A 17,701-nucleotide genomic window follows, 5' to 3' on the forward strand; every position below is an offset into this window, starting at 1 on the left:
AACGGGGGACCCCCCCCCCCCCCACCCCCCCAAGTTATTGCTACCACCTTCTTATGTTTTTATTACTAGCTATTTAATCTGAGCGTGTTCCGTCGTTGATTGTATTTTTAAGGGATATATAAGCTTTTTTTATGTGTTGTTTATATAAAAATATTTGCAGTGTAAATTCAAAATCTTATGTAAATATTCAATTAAATAAATCAATAATTATTTATATGAATAAATGAATAAAAAGTTATTAAAAAAAATTAAAGATAGATCTAAATTAATATATTTGATTTTATAACAAGAAATATTTATTCAATTGTGTTTATTGAATTTATTTATTAAAAAAATAAAACAATAAAAATATAATAATCTTATCTACTTTAGAAGTTGATTACGAAGCAATGGTTAAGGCTGTGTATGAATTGCCATGGCTGAAATGTTTGATGAAGGAGTTGGGCTATTTATCTCGTGATACTATGAGGTTATATTATGACAATCAATCAATAATTAATTAAAATACAATATGATAATGTGAGAATCGATCCTAATTTCATTTATGAAAAGTTAGAAAATAAAGTTACTGAAGTTTTATATGTCAAGACAATAAAGCAATTGATAAATATTCACAAAAACAGTTTCCATCAGAATTTTTTAAATTTCACTTGACAAGTTAGGCATTGAAAATACCTAGCTTTAAGTTAGATCTAGTTAGGAGTTATTTGGAAACACGGTTAAATTTGTGTTTTTAAAAATATTTATTTTTTATTTTTATTAAAATTTAATATAATTTATATGTTTTAAATCGTTTTGATATATTAATATTAAAAATAATTTTTAAAAAATAAAAAAAATTATTAGCATATATTTTAACACAAAAAAATTATTTGAAAAATAACCACTACCATACTATCCATACTTGATCCAATTCAAGCATGAAATAATCTAAGCTTCATAAGTAGGTTTAATCCATAAAAAAAAAAATCATACCAAAACTAAGGATTTCTTTTAATTTTTTTATGGAACATCTCTCTTGCACAACCGTCCCATGATCAAGATCATGCTAACTTTGTGTTTTAAACCTCAATCTTGTTTAAGGAAACAGAGATCAGTGAGATTACTGCTACACTTCATTAAAAGTTAGAATGCAATAACCAGAATGAGAGAGAGTTTACTACTTTTATTTTCTATTTTTTTAATCAATATATTTGGAATAAAATTTTTTATTTAGTTAGAATCCTGTTAATATTATAAAGAAGAAAGGCTGCAAATTGCTGATGTGCAGTTTACATATACCCTAATTTGAAGAATAAACTTAAAAACTCCTTGCTTGGGAATTAAGTTTTTAAACTATCCTGCTTTGAAAAAAAAATTATTTATACTTTGGTCCTTGCTAAATGCTGACAGCAAGTATAAATAGTAAAATCTCTAGGGACAGATTGAATAAATCCATTCTTATAAGATCCGGTCCAACAAATCAACCCAATAAGATTTAAAATCTAGCTTGTGTTGGGCTAGTAAAAAATCTGATATTTTTTTTTTTATGAGAACAATATGATTTTAAATCTTTTTAAAAAATTTAAATTAATATGAGGGTCACCTGAGTCGGTCTCCCTGACTATGGACCCAGGCCTTGGACTTGAACCAGATCCACCTCGGATCGATGATTGTAGCTACGAATAAGAAGATTCTTCTGGATCTACTAACAAGCTTTCATTCGAGAAGGGCTGAAGGAGACATAGATCATAACATAAGATACATACAGCTAACAGGGAGCGAGAGAAGATAACCCAAAAGCTGGAAACACAGGAACTAGGAATCATTAAGAGGCACGAGATATTGAGAAAGCTAACATGATAAAAGCGGTGCTGGTGATTAACACCCAAGGCAAACCTCGCCTTACCAAATTCTACGAGTTTTTGGTAACAATTTCTCTCTTTAACAAACTTTCTTTCATAAAGATTCACGAACAAATTATTAAAATTTTGTTTCGTTGATGATGTCAGACTGTAGAGAAGCAGCAAGAGCTTATACGCGGTGTATTTGGAGGTTGAGATTGATCTGATCACTTTTTTTATTGCTCTTCTGTTGATGATTGTGTCATTTTCTGATTCTGGATTTTGATTTTTATGTGCCGTAGTGTTGTGTAGTAGATCTGAGAAAGTTAGCAACTTCATGGAGGCTGATTCAATCTTCGGCCCGGTAAATTTGCTTATTTTGTTTCATTTCTGAATTTTGATTTGATTTGATTGCGGTTGGTTGTCTTTGCATTTGGGGATTTCTATGATTTTTCTGTTCTATGTGGGCAGGATAGTCGTCTTGTGTACAAACATTATGCAACATTGTACTTTGTCTTTGTGTTTGATAGTTCTGAGAACGAGCTTGCGATGCTTGATCTCATACAAGGTACTACTACTTTTACTAATCATGATTGAATGATATGAAAAAAATGGATTATTGCAAAATGGTTTATTGCTAGCTGTTATCAAGTGGAAGGTAGATGGTAGAGAGGCTGATGGATTTTGAGAATTTTGGAGTAATGAATGAACCAATGATTTAGCTGCGAGAAAGATGCAAGGAGGCGGGCTGAATGGCATTGGAATTGTATAGAATTGAACTCTGGTATTGATAATTGTTTGATAGAGGCAAAACCACTTGAGGAAAACTGGATGTTTCAATGTATCAAAACCCATCAACTGCTTTAACTGCATTTTTGGTTCATTTGGTTGGCGGCAAAATGGTTTATGGTCTGAAGATTTATTGTCATCTGAAGTGGATTTGTTCTTATATAATCACAAAGAGGATGTTCATTTAGCACTTGAAACGGTACAGTTGACAACTTTTAGGACCCTTTTTAGATTGTTGATAGCTCCTGGTATCCTTTTAACCTGCATTATGAAGGACAAAAGATTAAGCTTATAGGTCGTGTTCTTGCCACAAATATAAGTGCTTCCTTTATTTTATTGCTAACATTCCTTTTGTGTTTTTCGCTTATGTAAATCCTCCCGCCTTTCAGTTTTTGTAGAAACGTTGGACAAGTGCTTCAGGAATGTATGCGAGCTTGACATTGTGTTCAATTACAGCAAGGTATGTGGATTCCCCATTTCTTCTTAGCTTTTTTGTTGCGCTGATAGTGCTTTGGGATTTAGGTTTTCAACTTCCAAATAGGATGAAGAAAATGTACTCAACCGACATTATTGTATATTTATTTAACGACCCACTGGATAGGAGGGCGTACATTTTAGAGATTTTATTGCCAATTGCTTGTGGAAATCACCATCATCGAATCAATTGACTATTTTTTTAGGAGTTCTCACTTGATCATATAAGCTGAAGTTCTTAATGTTCGACTTGCCAGTGGTATCGTGCAAATATTTTCTATTGAAACTAAGCTTTCGTCTTTCTTTTGCAGCTCCATGCTATTATAGATGAGATAATTTCTGGAGGTCAAGTGTTGGAAACAAGTTCTACAGAAGTTATGAGAGCCGTTGAAGAAATATCAAAGTCTTCCCTCCCTCCCTCCCTTATGTGTGTACGGTTATTGTCCATGGCTACGATGAGTTAATGGATTATATCTAAATTGATGCAGGTCAGAAGCAGCCTCAAATTCCATCTCATTAGTCCCCAAAACAGTTTCTGGTTGGCGGGGCCGGTAATACATTATCTAGAACGATGTTGGAATAACCGATGGACTCTTCAAAATGTTACGGCAGTCAAACAGTTTTGATGCAAGCTCATGCAGTAAACGGAGTTTGATGCACTAGCAATTCTTTCAATGCTAAACTGAGATTTAGATTCTATAATCTAGATTTGTCGCTAACTAACTCGGTAACAATTGGATGCTCAAGGCTAGTAAAAATTGGATGCTCAAGGCTAGCCATCGGAAAATCCTTGTATTGCTGCTGTTTGTTCTATGATATTTCCCGTTTGTGATTTCCGAACATTCTTGCATTGAAATAGGCCTTAGAACAGGCGAGGGAACCCCTACTTTTTAAAATGTTGTTTCAGGAAGGGCCACATTTCTTAATTGCTAAGCTGCTTATGAGTTTGTTGTCTAGGCTTTGAAACAATTCCTAGGATAAAGTTATTTTAAGTGTATTTTAAGGAAATAAGAGAACAGATCAATCATCAAAAACCATAAGCTCATACTGTATAGACAAACAACGATTAGGACATGTTTGGAAATAGCAGGATAATAATTTAAAAGTGTTTTTTATTTAAAAATATATTAAAATAAAATTATTTTATTTTTAAAAATTATTTTTAACATCTACATATCTAAATGAATTAATAAAAAATTATTTTAACCAAGAAAAAAAAGTTTAAATTTTTTGAAAACGATGCAAAACACACCCTTAACAATAGAATCGGTTCAAGGTTTTTCAACATCTTGAAGAACGACATGTGCAGCATTGCGTCCAGGTGCACCCATCACACCACCCCCTGGATGGGTTCCGCTTCCACACAAATACAGCCCCTGGAGAGGAGTCCTATAGCTCGACCTGTATGGTCAAGAAAAAATAACTTGTTTAGAATACCATGCATGATTTTTATTTTTTATTTTTTATTTTTAGCAACAGCATCCTATTTGTTACTCTTTAAAAATCTACTTGTTAGAGTTACCATCCTTTCACTGGTCGCATGAGGAAAAGGGAATCCAATCCCATAGCACCGTGGAATATATTCCCTCCTGTAAGAAACCATTCAAGTATCAGGAAATTTAGTAGCTTGTTAAGAACCTGGAGAATCTGGAGTTCAGTTAAATTTGAGACTGATCGCTTAAAAACAAATCATCTTTTGAAGATTGTGTACTACGAGGACCTAATTCTAATTATCTAATGGCGGTAACTTCGTGGCCGTATTCCTTGTCTCATTCATTGTTACGAAATGACCTGTCTAAGATCCAAAAGCAGATAATTGGTGCCGAAACGGTACCTGTAAGACCAATTTCCCTTTCAAGATCTGGTGGAGTCAACATGTCATAGCCAATGATTGATGAGCTGAACCCAGGGGCATATTCCTCGATCAAGCTAAAACATTTTTGTGCAAATGATTCCTATAAAGCAGATCATTTTTTTTTTCAGAGTACAAAAGATTAGACAGCAAAATGAAAATGTAGTACATTCAACTCCATGAAAGTTTGCACCTTTTACTCGATGGAAGTGAGAATCACATGTAGCATCAGAAATTAGAAGCATTATCACGTATAAAACTTAAAGACTGTAATAACTACTAGCTGACATTGTAAAAGAAGAAAAACGAGATCTTCTGGTCAAACACTAAGAGACTCAGCCTAGATAGCAGGCACAGGGGGACCAATTATAAGGTCGCAGTAATGTTTAAGTTCCCAACCTTGGAATTAGAGGCTAAAATTTCAACAATTTAACTTACTCTATAAGCAGAATCTCCCCAGCTTCCATCTGATGGCTTATAGGGTGTGTACTGGACAAACAAGTTGATCACATGCTTACCTGCAAAGATAGGGTAACATTCCAATGGTGTTGTCCAATACAGGAAATTACAACAGATTAAGTTGCATCAAAAACAAAGTTTCATGTACCAGGAGGAGAAATTGTTTTGTCCAATACAGAAGGAATTGTCATTTCGATAACTGGCCTTCTTGATGGTACCCCATTGACAGCATCTTGACAAGCCAAATCAATCTCCTCCATACTTTTAAAGAAAGACAGAACAAAAGTGTGCAATGGATTGTCAATTCTCCATTAAGGTAGTCAAATCAAATCTAATAATAAAAGGTGGTGATAGTTTGTTTGCGGGATCATCCAGTAATGTTTTACAGTTTTCAGTAGTTGTCCACTGGGCTGGATGTTTTTTCCAGCCACCATTGTAACGACCAGTAATTCTACAAGATATCCAACTCTATTGCTAAGAACTTTTTGCATGATTACATCTATTTCTTTCCAGCTTGATGTCACTAGTAAGAAAATCAGCAGAAATGAGTTACCTGTTCAGTATACACACCCCTACTTCCTGTTTCAATTCTAACAAATAACAAACTGAAACACATTATACAAACAGCAGCAAAAGAAAAGCTGGCTAAATCAATCAATTACATCACCGTGCAAGTTCTAGTGTCTCCCTAAATTGAGATCAGCTAGCAGAAAACTAGAAGAAAATTTTGGCCCATGATTGGGTTATGATCCTTCTACTCTATTTGGGTCTCAATGCCCACTTTAAAACTTAAAAATCAAGAGTCTTATAGATTAGGTCAAGAATCAACAGAACAGTACTGCAGATCTAAAAGGATACCTCTCTGAACCAATATGAATAGTGCCCACGTGCTGAGGACCAGCATCAGGATGATTCAACTTGCAGCATTGAAATTGGGGGAGTTTATCAACAGCTAGATTAATCTTTGTAGTTGCCTGTATTTGTTTGCGGAACCATGAAGATTGGGTCTAAATAGAATCAAGCTACGCATGTATGACAGAAATTTCAAGTAAAAAAATCAAGCTTACAGAGCTATAGTCAGAGTACTTCAGGGCACGGGTAAAATCATCAGGAAGGGTATTGTTAGGGACTAATTCCTGTGCCATAAATGCATAATACATCACCAAAATCAAAGTTTGTTTAGGACATAAGTTAATTTAAAAACAAAAGCTCGGTATACATGATATTTCCAGTATCGCTTTTACAAACTCAATAGGCTGTCCATCTCAGAAAAATAAATGATGGAAGAACAGAATTCAAATTTTACCAAGAAAGTTTTATAAGGAGTGGCATTTGACAGAACAATTGGAGAGAGAACTTCTGTACCATCAGCCAGTAATACCTAAATAATTTGATCATGTTCACTGTATCTGATTAGTTTGATTTGAGATTTTAAACACACTTAATATATAGAACTGGTTAATGAACTAACCCCATTCACAGTGCCAGAATCCTTGATCATCAATTGTGAAACCTGTACACAGAAAAGAAAATATCAAAGATAGCCTAGAACAATTCCACAAGACACCAATGCAAACAGCTAAACATACATACAAGTGAAGTTTAGGAAATGAAAGCATGATTGGCTCTCAACTTACATGACAGTGATTGATGAATCAATATATCTTAGCTAATTAAGTTTAATTAACCTTACCGTCATTATTAAGGCATTTCAGAAGTAGCATAAGAAATTCAACTTAATCTCCAAAGCGTAACAGATGCTAACATGAACATACAAAGCCATATTCATGTAGAGAAAAGAAATGATGATCAAAGCATCATGAATTAACTTCAGCTGAGTTCGCATCGAGAATGATTCCAAACTTCATATTAAGAGGTAGGCAGTTCAGGGACAAACAATCAGTTATCCATCCAAAGATAGCTACTTTCCTTTCATTTTCAGATGTATATTGTTTGTTTTCACTTGCAGCAGGTGCCTTAAGAAAGATAAGAGTAATTGAACCAAAGATACCTCCGCACTTGTCACAATATGAGCCCCAGATTCCCTAGCAGCATTTGCGATAGCAGAGGATACTGAACCCATCCCACCTTCAACATACCTACAAATATATGATTTCTCATGTATAATTGCTGATGAATGTGGTGCTTATAATGTGACAAAGGCACACTACGTTTTTATACATCTGAAAGAAGAAAATGTGTGAGGAACAATATGCAAGGTAAAGAAAAGATGAGTCAAATGAATTAAATTGAGAATTTAGATGAAGCCAAATTTGTGAGTTAGTGAAAGAAGATTAGAGGAAGTCTATTTCATGAGCTTCAACATAACAATCCTAATGTTTCACATACAAAGAGCATACGCATATTGGAGGTACTCTCAACTTAGAAAGTTCTACAAGCTTTTCTTGTTAAACTGATGGACGATGCAGAAACCTTTCCTTTTTGAAGACAAAATGACTGCACTGAGATTCAATGCCACATCACAATTTAGTTAGATTAGCCTGATTCTGACTAAAGAAAAAAAAAAAGGTGATTACTAGTAACACATTAGAGCAATAAAAAATAAAGTGATCTAGGCAATTTACAGCTTTCTATTTCTGTGATTGACAATCAACACATCAAAATGACAATGGAAATACATACGACCAAATTCCACGTTCCCCGTCAGTTTCTCCCATCACGTGATGTAGCAAAACATACCCACTACCTGGTGTATGGACACTTGCCTGCATATACATTCAAGAAACCAAAAAAAAATGGTTCAATCCACAGTGTTTGCTTTCTTCTTCCGAACCCCCTCTCTTCCATATTTTCATCGTTAGAGGGGAGTAAGTTAGCCTCTGCGTGTGCACTGTGTGCTGCTGCCTGCTGAGTGTTTTACATGAAATGTACTAGATCTAAAACTAATTTTCCACATTGGTGCTGGAATCTTACCGTAGAACCTATCACAGCATCTGTTGCAAGAGTTGCCTTAAGAACATCTGTCTGTAAATTCAGCAGCAGAAGATTAAAAAGCCAAAAATCATAAAAACACAACAAAGATTCGAATCCAATGCATGTTATAAACAATATCATATTTACAAAGCAAATGTAATCACCAAAACTTCATCAAAATTAGTTGCTATCACTTTGTTACCATTAGAGAAAAATGAGCGACATCCACTCATAATTGTATGCTTTAAACAGTTTTTATTTTATTGCTATTCTTGAACTTAAACACATTATGAACATGCTACATATAAACAAATGAAAGGAATTAACAAAAAAAACTTCTCGAAAATTTCCTTCTTTGAATTAGAGAATAAAGTACTAAGAAAACTAGTTAGATAACAAACCTCAAACCATTTATTCAAAACCTTCGAAGCTGGAGACAGCAAAAGCTCCATAAAATCCCTGCCAAAATCAGCAAGCATTTCCTAAGATTCAAAGTTTGAATATCAGAATTCCTAATAGCCTTTTCTTACTTAGTTCTACTACCTAACCAAACCCACGGACTTGGATAACTAAAAGAGCTCTTACACCAAATCTTTTTGCCCTAATGAGAGTGCTTGCCGCATAAAACTTGCCCAAAAAGCCCATTTTCTCAACTTGCCCTTCAATCGATCATTAAAAGACGCTCCATTTTGCGCAGTTTCTGGTGGTGGCGAGTCCAACAAAGGATCCATCAACTTACAGAAACTCTCTAGCTGCTTCTCATATCTGCAAATGCCAGTTTTTTTTATTAAAAAATAATAAACAAAACAAACCATTTATCTCAAAGGTAAAAACTAATTAAGAGAGAAAGAAAGAAAACTAATCATTACCTGTGATATGCATTGGCGTCATTAACAGAGAACTTAGAGATCTCTGAATGATTAAGCTCTCTGTCAGGCCCTAATAAAAGGTAGCTTCCATCTAAACACGGCGTAAACGACGACGGACTCCTCTTCAACAACTTCAATCCATGCCTCCCTAACTCCAACTCTCTTCAAGCACGGATAAATAACGATTATTAAAACGACATGTCAAACGCGGACTTTTAAAAAAACAAAATGAAAATAGAGATTTTATGTATGTAGTTTACTTGATGAGTGAAGGACGGAGGAGACTTTGGAGATAACTACAGCGAGAGAACTTGAAGCCTGGAATCAGTTCTTCCGTTACGGCAGCTCCACCGATGACGTGGCGGCGTTCAATAACGGCGACGGATAGGCCGGAGCCAGCTAAATAAGCGGCAGCTGTTAGGCCGTTGTGGCCGGCGCCGATCACCAGCGCGTCCCATTTCTTCTCCTTCAGTGCGGTCGAGGCGTTGGTCGCCGTGCTAAAGCTCCGTCGCCACATTACGGTGTTTTTTTCTTAAAATAAAAAAAGTTTCTGTTTGGCTTGTTTCTGTTGGCGATTCTTTAAAATGAATAGTTGTGGTGAGAGAAAGATGGTCTCAATTTAGTGGAACTAAAATTTATAAATGAAGAACTACTAATTTAATTATAAATTCTCAATTATTCTATAAAATTATTCAAATCTATAAAGAAAAATTGAAACAATCCATTCATTGTTTTCTTACAAAAAAGATTTGAAAGAGAACAGAGTAATTGAACTACAATTTATTAGCAAAAGAATCCACACATGAAAAAATATATAATTAATCAAAGAATGCACATCTGGAAAGAAAACTACTGACATGAAAGTCACCTTCCATTAGTTCTCTTAATGAAGATTGATGTGAAGGGTAAACTGAACCTTTTCGAAAAGTTCAGGAATCGATTGACCTAAATTCTTGGGAAGAATTGATAATTTTCCTAAGTTTCAAGGAGGAAAATGAAATTATCCCACCCTTGCATCATCACAAACAAATTTTCGAGAAAGAATCTCTAAGCCCAATAAGAGGAACTAGCCACCGGGCCTTGGTCAGATTAATCAGTGTTCACAATTGTTAATAGAAGAAGAAGAAGAAGGGGAGGAGGAGGGGAGGTCGTGTGCAGCAAGAAAGTAGGAAGATTGAAATCAATGCTTCCGAAGTTGAATTTCCATATCAAGTTATCTTTTCGTTTTTCAAATAAAATATCAAAATCAATTGATAATTAGATCGGATTTATCTCAACAAGAACATAATAACTTATATGCTTGTCTAAATCTCTATATATATATATATATATATATATATAAAAATAACATTCAAGATTATACAGAATTATACATGAAAGAGAGTGTTAAGCTACTGTTTTTTGAAAAGATTTTCCAGATTAATAGGACAGAAGTTTAATCAGCATGAATCAAATTTCTTCTTTTAAGAATCATGTAAAGGGAGGATGCATGGTATGGCAGGAAGAATATGCATGATTAAGAGTGTTCTAAACTCATTGCCCCTTTACTTTATGTTAATATTCTTAATGCCCAAAGGGGTATGCAGGCTTCTCACATCCATTCAAACATTCAAAGAAGATTCCTCTAGGCAGGGGTTGCTAAACAAAGAAAGATTTGCAAGGTTCAATGGTGCACAGTTATCAGAGAAAAGACCTGTGGAGGTTCAGATATCAGATCCTTACTCGAAAAGAATAAAGCTATGTTATTCAAATGGCTTTGGTGACTAAGCACGGAATGTGAAGGTAAATGGAGCGATTTAATCTGAAAAAAAGTACATCCTAAGTTTTGAGAATTGTCTTCCTTATTGCAGCATGAAACTATCAGGTATTTGCCAGGGAATAATAAAAACAATAAATCCATCAGAAATTAGTGTAGAAACTTCAAGAAATAGTTATAGAATAGTTAGATGAGTCGCGCGAAGTTGTAAGTTAATTTTTATATATAAAAATATAAAAAATATTAAGAGTTAAAAATATCATATTTTTTTATAAAATTATATTTAAAAGTCTTGGATTTGGTTGTAATGCTTGATTCAGGACTAATATTTATAATGTTAATAATAACATTAAACTTACATGACCCAAGTTTAAGTGAGTTTGGCTGCAATACCAGACTCAATAGCTTTAGATGTGAGTCTAACTGCAAGGTTGTATCATAAAAATATGATAATTAAATAGATTAATTATATAAAAAAAACATAGAAAAAAAAGACCAACATGAAGAAAATAACTAATGAAGAAAAAACAAATTTAAATTAACTGAGTTAACCTCTCAAATCAGGTTAACCCGTCAACTCTTAAACTTTTTATCGTAAAAGTTTGATAACTAAATAGAAAAAAAAAATTGACAGGTTAACCCATAATTAATTAGGTGAACCTGTAAAATGCGAGATTCTTTATAAAAGTTTGATAACTAAATAGAAAAAAAATTTAATATTAATAAACTAAATTTAAAAAAATAATTAAAAAAAAAACAAAAACAAACAAAAGACATCATTTTTTTCACTATAGACTGCATTATGCAGTCTACAGTAAAAGGCATAAAAAAGAAAAAGAAATAAACTAACTGGGTTAAAAGAAAAAAAACCTATAGAAAGAAAAAAAACTAATAAAAAAAAAAATCTAAATTAACTAAGTTAACTTATCAAACCTGAGATTCGTGTCATGAAAGACTAATAATTAAATAGAAAATAATTTAATATCAACAAACTAAATTAAAAAAAAAATCATCTACCTTTTCACCGTAGACTACATTATGCGGTCCACAACGAAAGACATAAAAAAAAAACTAAAACCAAAGGCATAAGTTTTTTTTACCATAAACTGCATACAATATTAAAAGAAAAAATTAGAAGAAAAAACTAATGAAAAAAAATAAATCTAAATCAACTAGGTTAACCCTCAAAATCAAGTTAACCCATTAAGCCTGAGATCCGTGTCATAAAAGTGTGAAATTAATATTAATGAACTAAATTAAAAAAAAAATAAAGATTACTTAAAAATGGAAAGGCAAAGAGAAAAAAGGTCACACGAAGAAAAAAACTAATGAAGAAAAAGAAAAAAATCTGAATTAACTGGGTTAACCCGTTAAACCAGGTTAACTTATTAAATCTGGGATTCATGTCATTAAAGTCTTATAATTAAATAGAAAAAAATTAATATTAAGAAAGTAAATTAAAAAAATTAATTAAAAAAAAAGAAAAGAAAAACTAAAAACATTAACTTTTTCACTATGAACTGCACTGTGCAGTTCACAATAAAAAAGCTTAAAAAGAAAAAAAAAAGACATACACCACGGGTTAATATTTTTTTCTTGTATAAAAAATACTAAGATCTAAGAGTGTTAAGTCTTTCTGCAAAATATACTTAAAGGCCTTGGGTCTAACAGCAACAATTGATCCAAGAGTAATATTTATAATATTATTAAATTTACATGATTCAAATTTAAGTGACTCTGGCTACAACACCAGACCCAATAGCTTTGAATGTGGGTCTGACTGTAAAGTTGTGTCATAAAAGTGTAATAATTAAAAAGAAAAAAACAATGAAAAAAGCCAACATGAAAAAAAAACCTAATGAATAAAAAGAAAAAAATCTGAATTAACTAGGTTCACCTGATTTGATATGTTAACCCGTCAAATCTGAGATTCATATCATGAAAGTTTGATAATTAAATAAAAAAAAAAATTAACGGGTTAACCCGTCAAACCCAGGATATATATCATGAAATTTTGATAACTAAATAAATAGAAATTTAACATTAACAAACTAAACTAAATGAAAAAAAATTAATTAAAAAGAATAAAAGCAAAAAAAAAAACTTTGAGTTAACTCGTCAAACCAGGTTAACCCATTAAACCCAAGATTCGTGTCATGAAAGTATAATAACTAAATATAAAAAATTTAACATTAACAAACTAAATTAAATAAAAAAATTATTAAAAAAAACAAAAAAAAATGGACGGCTTAATCCATAATTAACTGGGTTAACCCATGAAATTAGGTTAATCCATCAAACCTGAGATATATATCATGAAAGTTTGATAACTAAATAAAAAAAAAATTTAACATTAACAAACTAAGATAAACAAAAAAAAATTAATAAAAAAAAAGCAAAAGAAATCTAGGTTAACTCTTCAAATCAAGTTAATATGTTAAACTCAAGATTCGTATCATGAAAATCTAATAATTAAATTAAAAAAATTAACATCAACAAACTAAATTAAATAAAAATAATTATTAAAAAGAAACCAAAAAAAACCTGAAAGGCATAAAAAAAACAGGGAAAAAAAGCTAAAAAACTAAAAAAAAAAAACATCACAGCTTAAAATGAAAAACAAAACAAGATAAAATAAGATAAATAAATAATTTAATGTTTTATTGTTAACTATAATGTACAATCCACAGTAAATCAGAACAGTTTTTGGCTTATTAGATAATAGTAATCAGTAGTCGGGAATGGCGAGTCTGTTCACTTTTGGAATGATACGTGGTTGGGAGGTTCATCGCTGAAGCATAAACACGGTAGATTGTACAGATTGTCTGCTGGGTAGCTTGTGACAATTTCGAACATGGGCTCATGGTATAATGGATTCTGGACTTGGCAGTTGGGTTGGACGATAGAATTTTAAGGGCTTTTGAGCTTGATCAAGTTTTTTCACTGCAAGGCTTTCTAAACGAGATTCAGTTGTTTCAATGGAAACCAGATGCTAAAATCTGGATCGATATTGAAAGAGATGGGAGATTTTCAGTTAAATCTTGCAATACACTAATTGGTGGGTTGGATTATCATGGAACTTGCTCTTTTACGCCAAACATCTGGGATTCTGCAGCCCCTCTAAAGATTCAGACATTTTTATGGCTAGCTGTGCAAAATAGATTATATACAAAACCCTTTCTTTTTTAGCAGACTGTTAGTTCCAGTTGATCAATCTTGTTATCCTTTTTTTTGCAAAGACTCCAGACCATTTGTTACTTCAGTGCAAGGTTGCTTGAAATTTTTAATCAAAATTCATCTCTTAGTGGGGGTATCTCTTCGTGCGTCCCGAAGGCTTTCGATGAACTATTTTTCAATGGTATATAATGACTAAGGACAAATTTTAAAAGAAAACGCGAAATATTCTCACTTTTGGTGTTACTTAACTAGGAAGCGTGTTTTACTTTAATATTGCACTAATTATTGGTCTTTATGAAAAATTAAGACTCAAACTTTTTTTTTTATTATTTATGTGGGTGTTCGGGTCAGCTTACGCGCACCATGACTAATCCTCACGGCTCACTGAATATCCTGCAAATCTAGTGAACAGGTAAGACACCACGAGGATGATAGATATACATAATGAAATTCAAACCCAGATACAGAGAAAAGAACCCAGCTAAGACTCAAACTTTAATTACACAGGTAATGACCCAGTTAATGATCTCACCGGTTGTTTTTTTTTCCAACTTTTACTTTGTTTTTAGCAATGTCTAGGTTTTGTCTAACCTATGTAAGACTTTGTGCAAGTCTCTCTCCTCATTATGATCCCTATATGCACATTCCATTAATAATTGATCTAGTCCTCAATTAAGTCTCTACTAAACACTCCAATTATCAAATCTTTATGACAAAGTTCTCTGCGCTAACTTTAGTTCTCTGCACTAACTTTTTAACTTTCATAGTGCCCTAACCTTTATTTAGTTGATCAATATCACTAGGTAGGATGACTTGGGTTTTGTCTTCCTAGAGGTATGTCTTTAGTCATGTCCTTCATCATCATCCATGTTTGTACCTTGATCCATCCCATTGCTTAGTTAAGTTTACTACCAAAAACTTCAACCAATCAATTCTCTAGTTATTTGCACTATCTTGAGCTCTCAGAGTATCTTAAACGATCTCCGCTCTTTGATTTGCATTGCGAGATGGGATGATATTTGTCAATATCGATCTCTTTTCATCAAGCATGTCAGTCTGTTATAATATCAATTGACATAATTTATATATATAAAAAATAAAACTAAAGTTTCACAAACCCCAAAATTATACTTAAATTGTTGAGAAAAAAGTTCTATTAAAGAATAAGCTAAATAGTCTAAACCCTCTTCTTTATACAAAAAAAAAAAAAAATCCTTATTGAAAGTTATATAGCTAAAAGAAGAAGATTTTCTAACCCTGTACATACTCAGTGAAGCATGGCCGTGGTGACCATGGGAACCACGATAATGTTCCTTTCAAGTTGTGTATGCCCCTGCTTAATTTTGATTATCATCACGTTCCTTAACAGACTCCAATTTACGTACAGTCTGCCTTGTACTCAAAAGGAGTTGAATGCCCTTCTTTCAGATTCCTTCATGGAAACTTGAAAGAGGTCTTCGACTTGACAAAAGAGGCCATAAGCAAGCCCATGAAATTATGCCATCAACCATTCCCTCGAGTTCAACCTCATGTTTAATTTTATCTCTACCATATTTTGCTGCAGGAAAGGATTTCTTTTGGTGGAAAGGCAGTGGAGCACAATTGGAAGTCGCAGAACCTGAACAGGTTAAAGAGATACTGAACAACAAAGATGGAAATTACCTCAAGTCTGAGCTGCAATCTTTTATTCAAAGAAAATCTTTGGGGGCGGACTTGTGGCAGCTAGGGATGGAAAATGGATTAATCTGCGCAAATTGGCCACTCATGCTTTCCATGGAGAGAGCTTGAAAGTAATTTCTTTTTGTTGTATTTCTGTCTATAGTTGCTTCTCGAGTGTACAGCAAACTTTATTTACGTTGTTTTATGTCAGAATTTATATACTGATGCAGAAGTGTTCTTCAATTATCTCAGCAGTTAAACAATTTATTTGGAGAGAAGTTTATGCAGGTATTTTGAGGACCTTCTTCTAACAGCTGACTATATTTTTTGTATGACCAGTTAAGCATGAAAATTCCTGATCAGTGGCCTCTCTAGGAATCATATCTAGGCTGAAATAAAAATGCATAGCAGGAGGAAAGCATTTACCTTGAACAACTAAAGTACCTTGTTGTATGCCATATTTAAGCCATCGATAGGTTTACATACAGATAACATATAAACTCAAATTTAATTAGCTTAAAATTCTTTCTAAAAGCTCAAAAAACTTTTCCATAAGCACATGGGTACAGACAACAGTATCCAAGAGAAATGAGCCCGGTTGCCTGAGTCCAAGGAACGTTGCCGAGCACTTTTAAATACTCTCATGAGCACATACCCTAGCATGTGTGAAGTTAAGTGCTTGCATCTAGATAATATATCTAAACTTATTTTTTATTTTTAACAGGTTTATGTAACTTGTCCAAATTCAATACTATATTAAAAATTCTTTCAAGATCCCATGCCGGATCTTTTAATATTTTATATTATTTTAAGTAATATACAATTTAAAATATCTCAAAGTTAATAATTTTTTAGACTTTTTTTTAATAAAAAGATAAAATTCATGAGCTATAAATATTTTATGAATTTTTTAAAATATTATTATATTTTTTTTTATAAAAATATTTATTTAAACACATCCAAGAACTTTTATATTTATGAGAGATGATTTTTTACAAGTATCATTTACTAACTACCTTGAATTATTATGTATCACACATCAACTAATAATTATTAAAATTAAAAAAATAAATTAAATTATTAAAATTAAAAAATTAACTGATTATCTAATATATAAATATTGTTACCGAACTTCTTGAATATGTTTGTACATCATTGATAACTTTGTATCGGTAGTGGGGGAGGCAGAGATCAAAGCTAAAAGGAAGTTGCTTGCATGTGGTAGCCAGCCACAATCAATCAAGTGCTGAGAAGATTGAAAAGCAGATATTAATTATTTAAGTTTAAATATGCTACCACATGGGATAGTAAAATTAAATGGGCCAAAAAAAATTAAATGGGCTAAAAAAGGTGTTAAAACTTGAACTAAAAGGTAAAGCTCATGATAAACATGAGGCATTGTAGCATTCCTCGAGGCATGATCACTTTTAGACCTGTGTTCTTAGTCAAAACTCAGACGCGGTGTTTTTCAAATGCCAGCATTTTCGCAACCTGCTATTGGAGACCAGAGGTGGACAAAGAAAAGCGAAGCAGACAGACTGCAGACCCCACATGAGATTATAGTTTTAAGGGTGTGTTTTTATAATAAAATATGATGATCACAGTTCATAAAGCTACATTATTTTAAGTTAATCAGGTAATCTCTAGGATCCGACTTGATTTTCAATGTCATTGAGACCAAAGCATGCCAGAAATTTCAACACATATGAACAACTCCAGCTCAGCCTAGATTACCCCCCACCTACGAAACCTTTGCCTTTGCCTAGGAGTCAATACCAAAATTATTCTCATCAGATTAATAACAAGTTGGCTTAAAGTAATGGCCTCTCGTCTCAGTTTGTAATCAGCAAAAGATTTTCAAAAACCAGTTTAGCAGTATATCAAATTGTAAATTTTTGGCAATAATGAA

General features: G+C 32.8%; 2 protein-coding genes across 2 annotated transcripts; one reads left to right on the top strand and one right to left on the bottom strand.

The window, feature by feature from the left end:
• The first annotated feature begins 1,679 nt into the window (after nt 1–1,679).
• On the top strand, nt 1,680–3,992 carry LOC105126579 (AP-3 complex subunit sigma). The gene is made up of 7 exons (XM_011027481.1): nt 1,680–1,907; nt 1,992–2,034; nt 2,126–2,187; nt 2,295–2,391; nt 3,002–3,072; nt 3,398–3,489; nt 3,575–3,992. The coding sequence occupies exons 1-7, from the start codon at nt 1,839–1,841 to the stop codon at nt 3,639–3,641; spliced, it is 501 nt and encodes a 166-aa protein (XP_011025783.1). The 5' UTR covers nt 1,680–1,838; the 3' UTR covers nt 3,642–3,992.
• A 303-nt stretch (nt 3,993–4,295) lies between these two features.
• On the bottom strand, nt 4,296–9,873 carry LOC105126580 (FAD/NAD(P)-binding oxidoreductase family protein). The gene is made up of 16 exons (XM_011027482.1): nt 9,461–9,873; nt 9,201–9,362; nt 8,917–9,096; nt 8,733–8,790; nt 8,332–8,382; nt 8,041–8,123; nt 7,409–7,496; nt 6,869–6,910; nt 6,704–6,778; nt 6,465–6,533; nt 6,256–6,371; nt 5,546–5,658; nt 5,377–5,456; nt 4,921–5,041; nt 4,609–4,675; nt 4,296–4,487 (listed from the first exon to the last, which is right to left on the bottom strand). Exons 1-16 carry the CDS (start codon nt 9,715–9,717, stop codon nt 4,358–4,360), a joined length of 1,692 nt encoding a protein of 563 aa, XP_011025784.1. The 5' UTR covers nt 9,718–9,873; the 3' UTR covers nt 4,296–4,357.
• Nucleotides 9,874–17,701: the final 7,828 nt, after the last annotated feature.

Source organism: Populus euphratica, unplaced genomic scaffold (genome assembly GCF_000495115.2).
Source record: "Populus euphratica unplaced genomic scaffold, PopEup_1.0 scaffold41.1, whole genome shotgun sequence".
In the NCBI taxonomy this organism is placed as follows: domain Eukaryota; kingdom Viridiplantae; phylum Streptophyta; class Magnoliopsida; order Malpighiales; family Salicaceae; genus Populus; species Populus euphratica.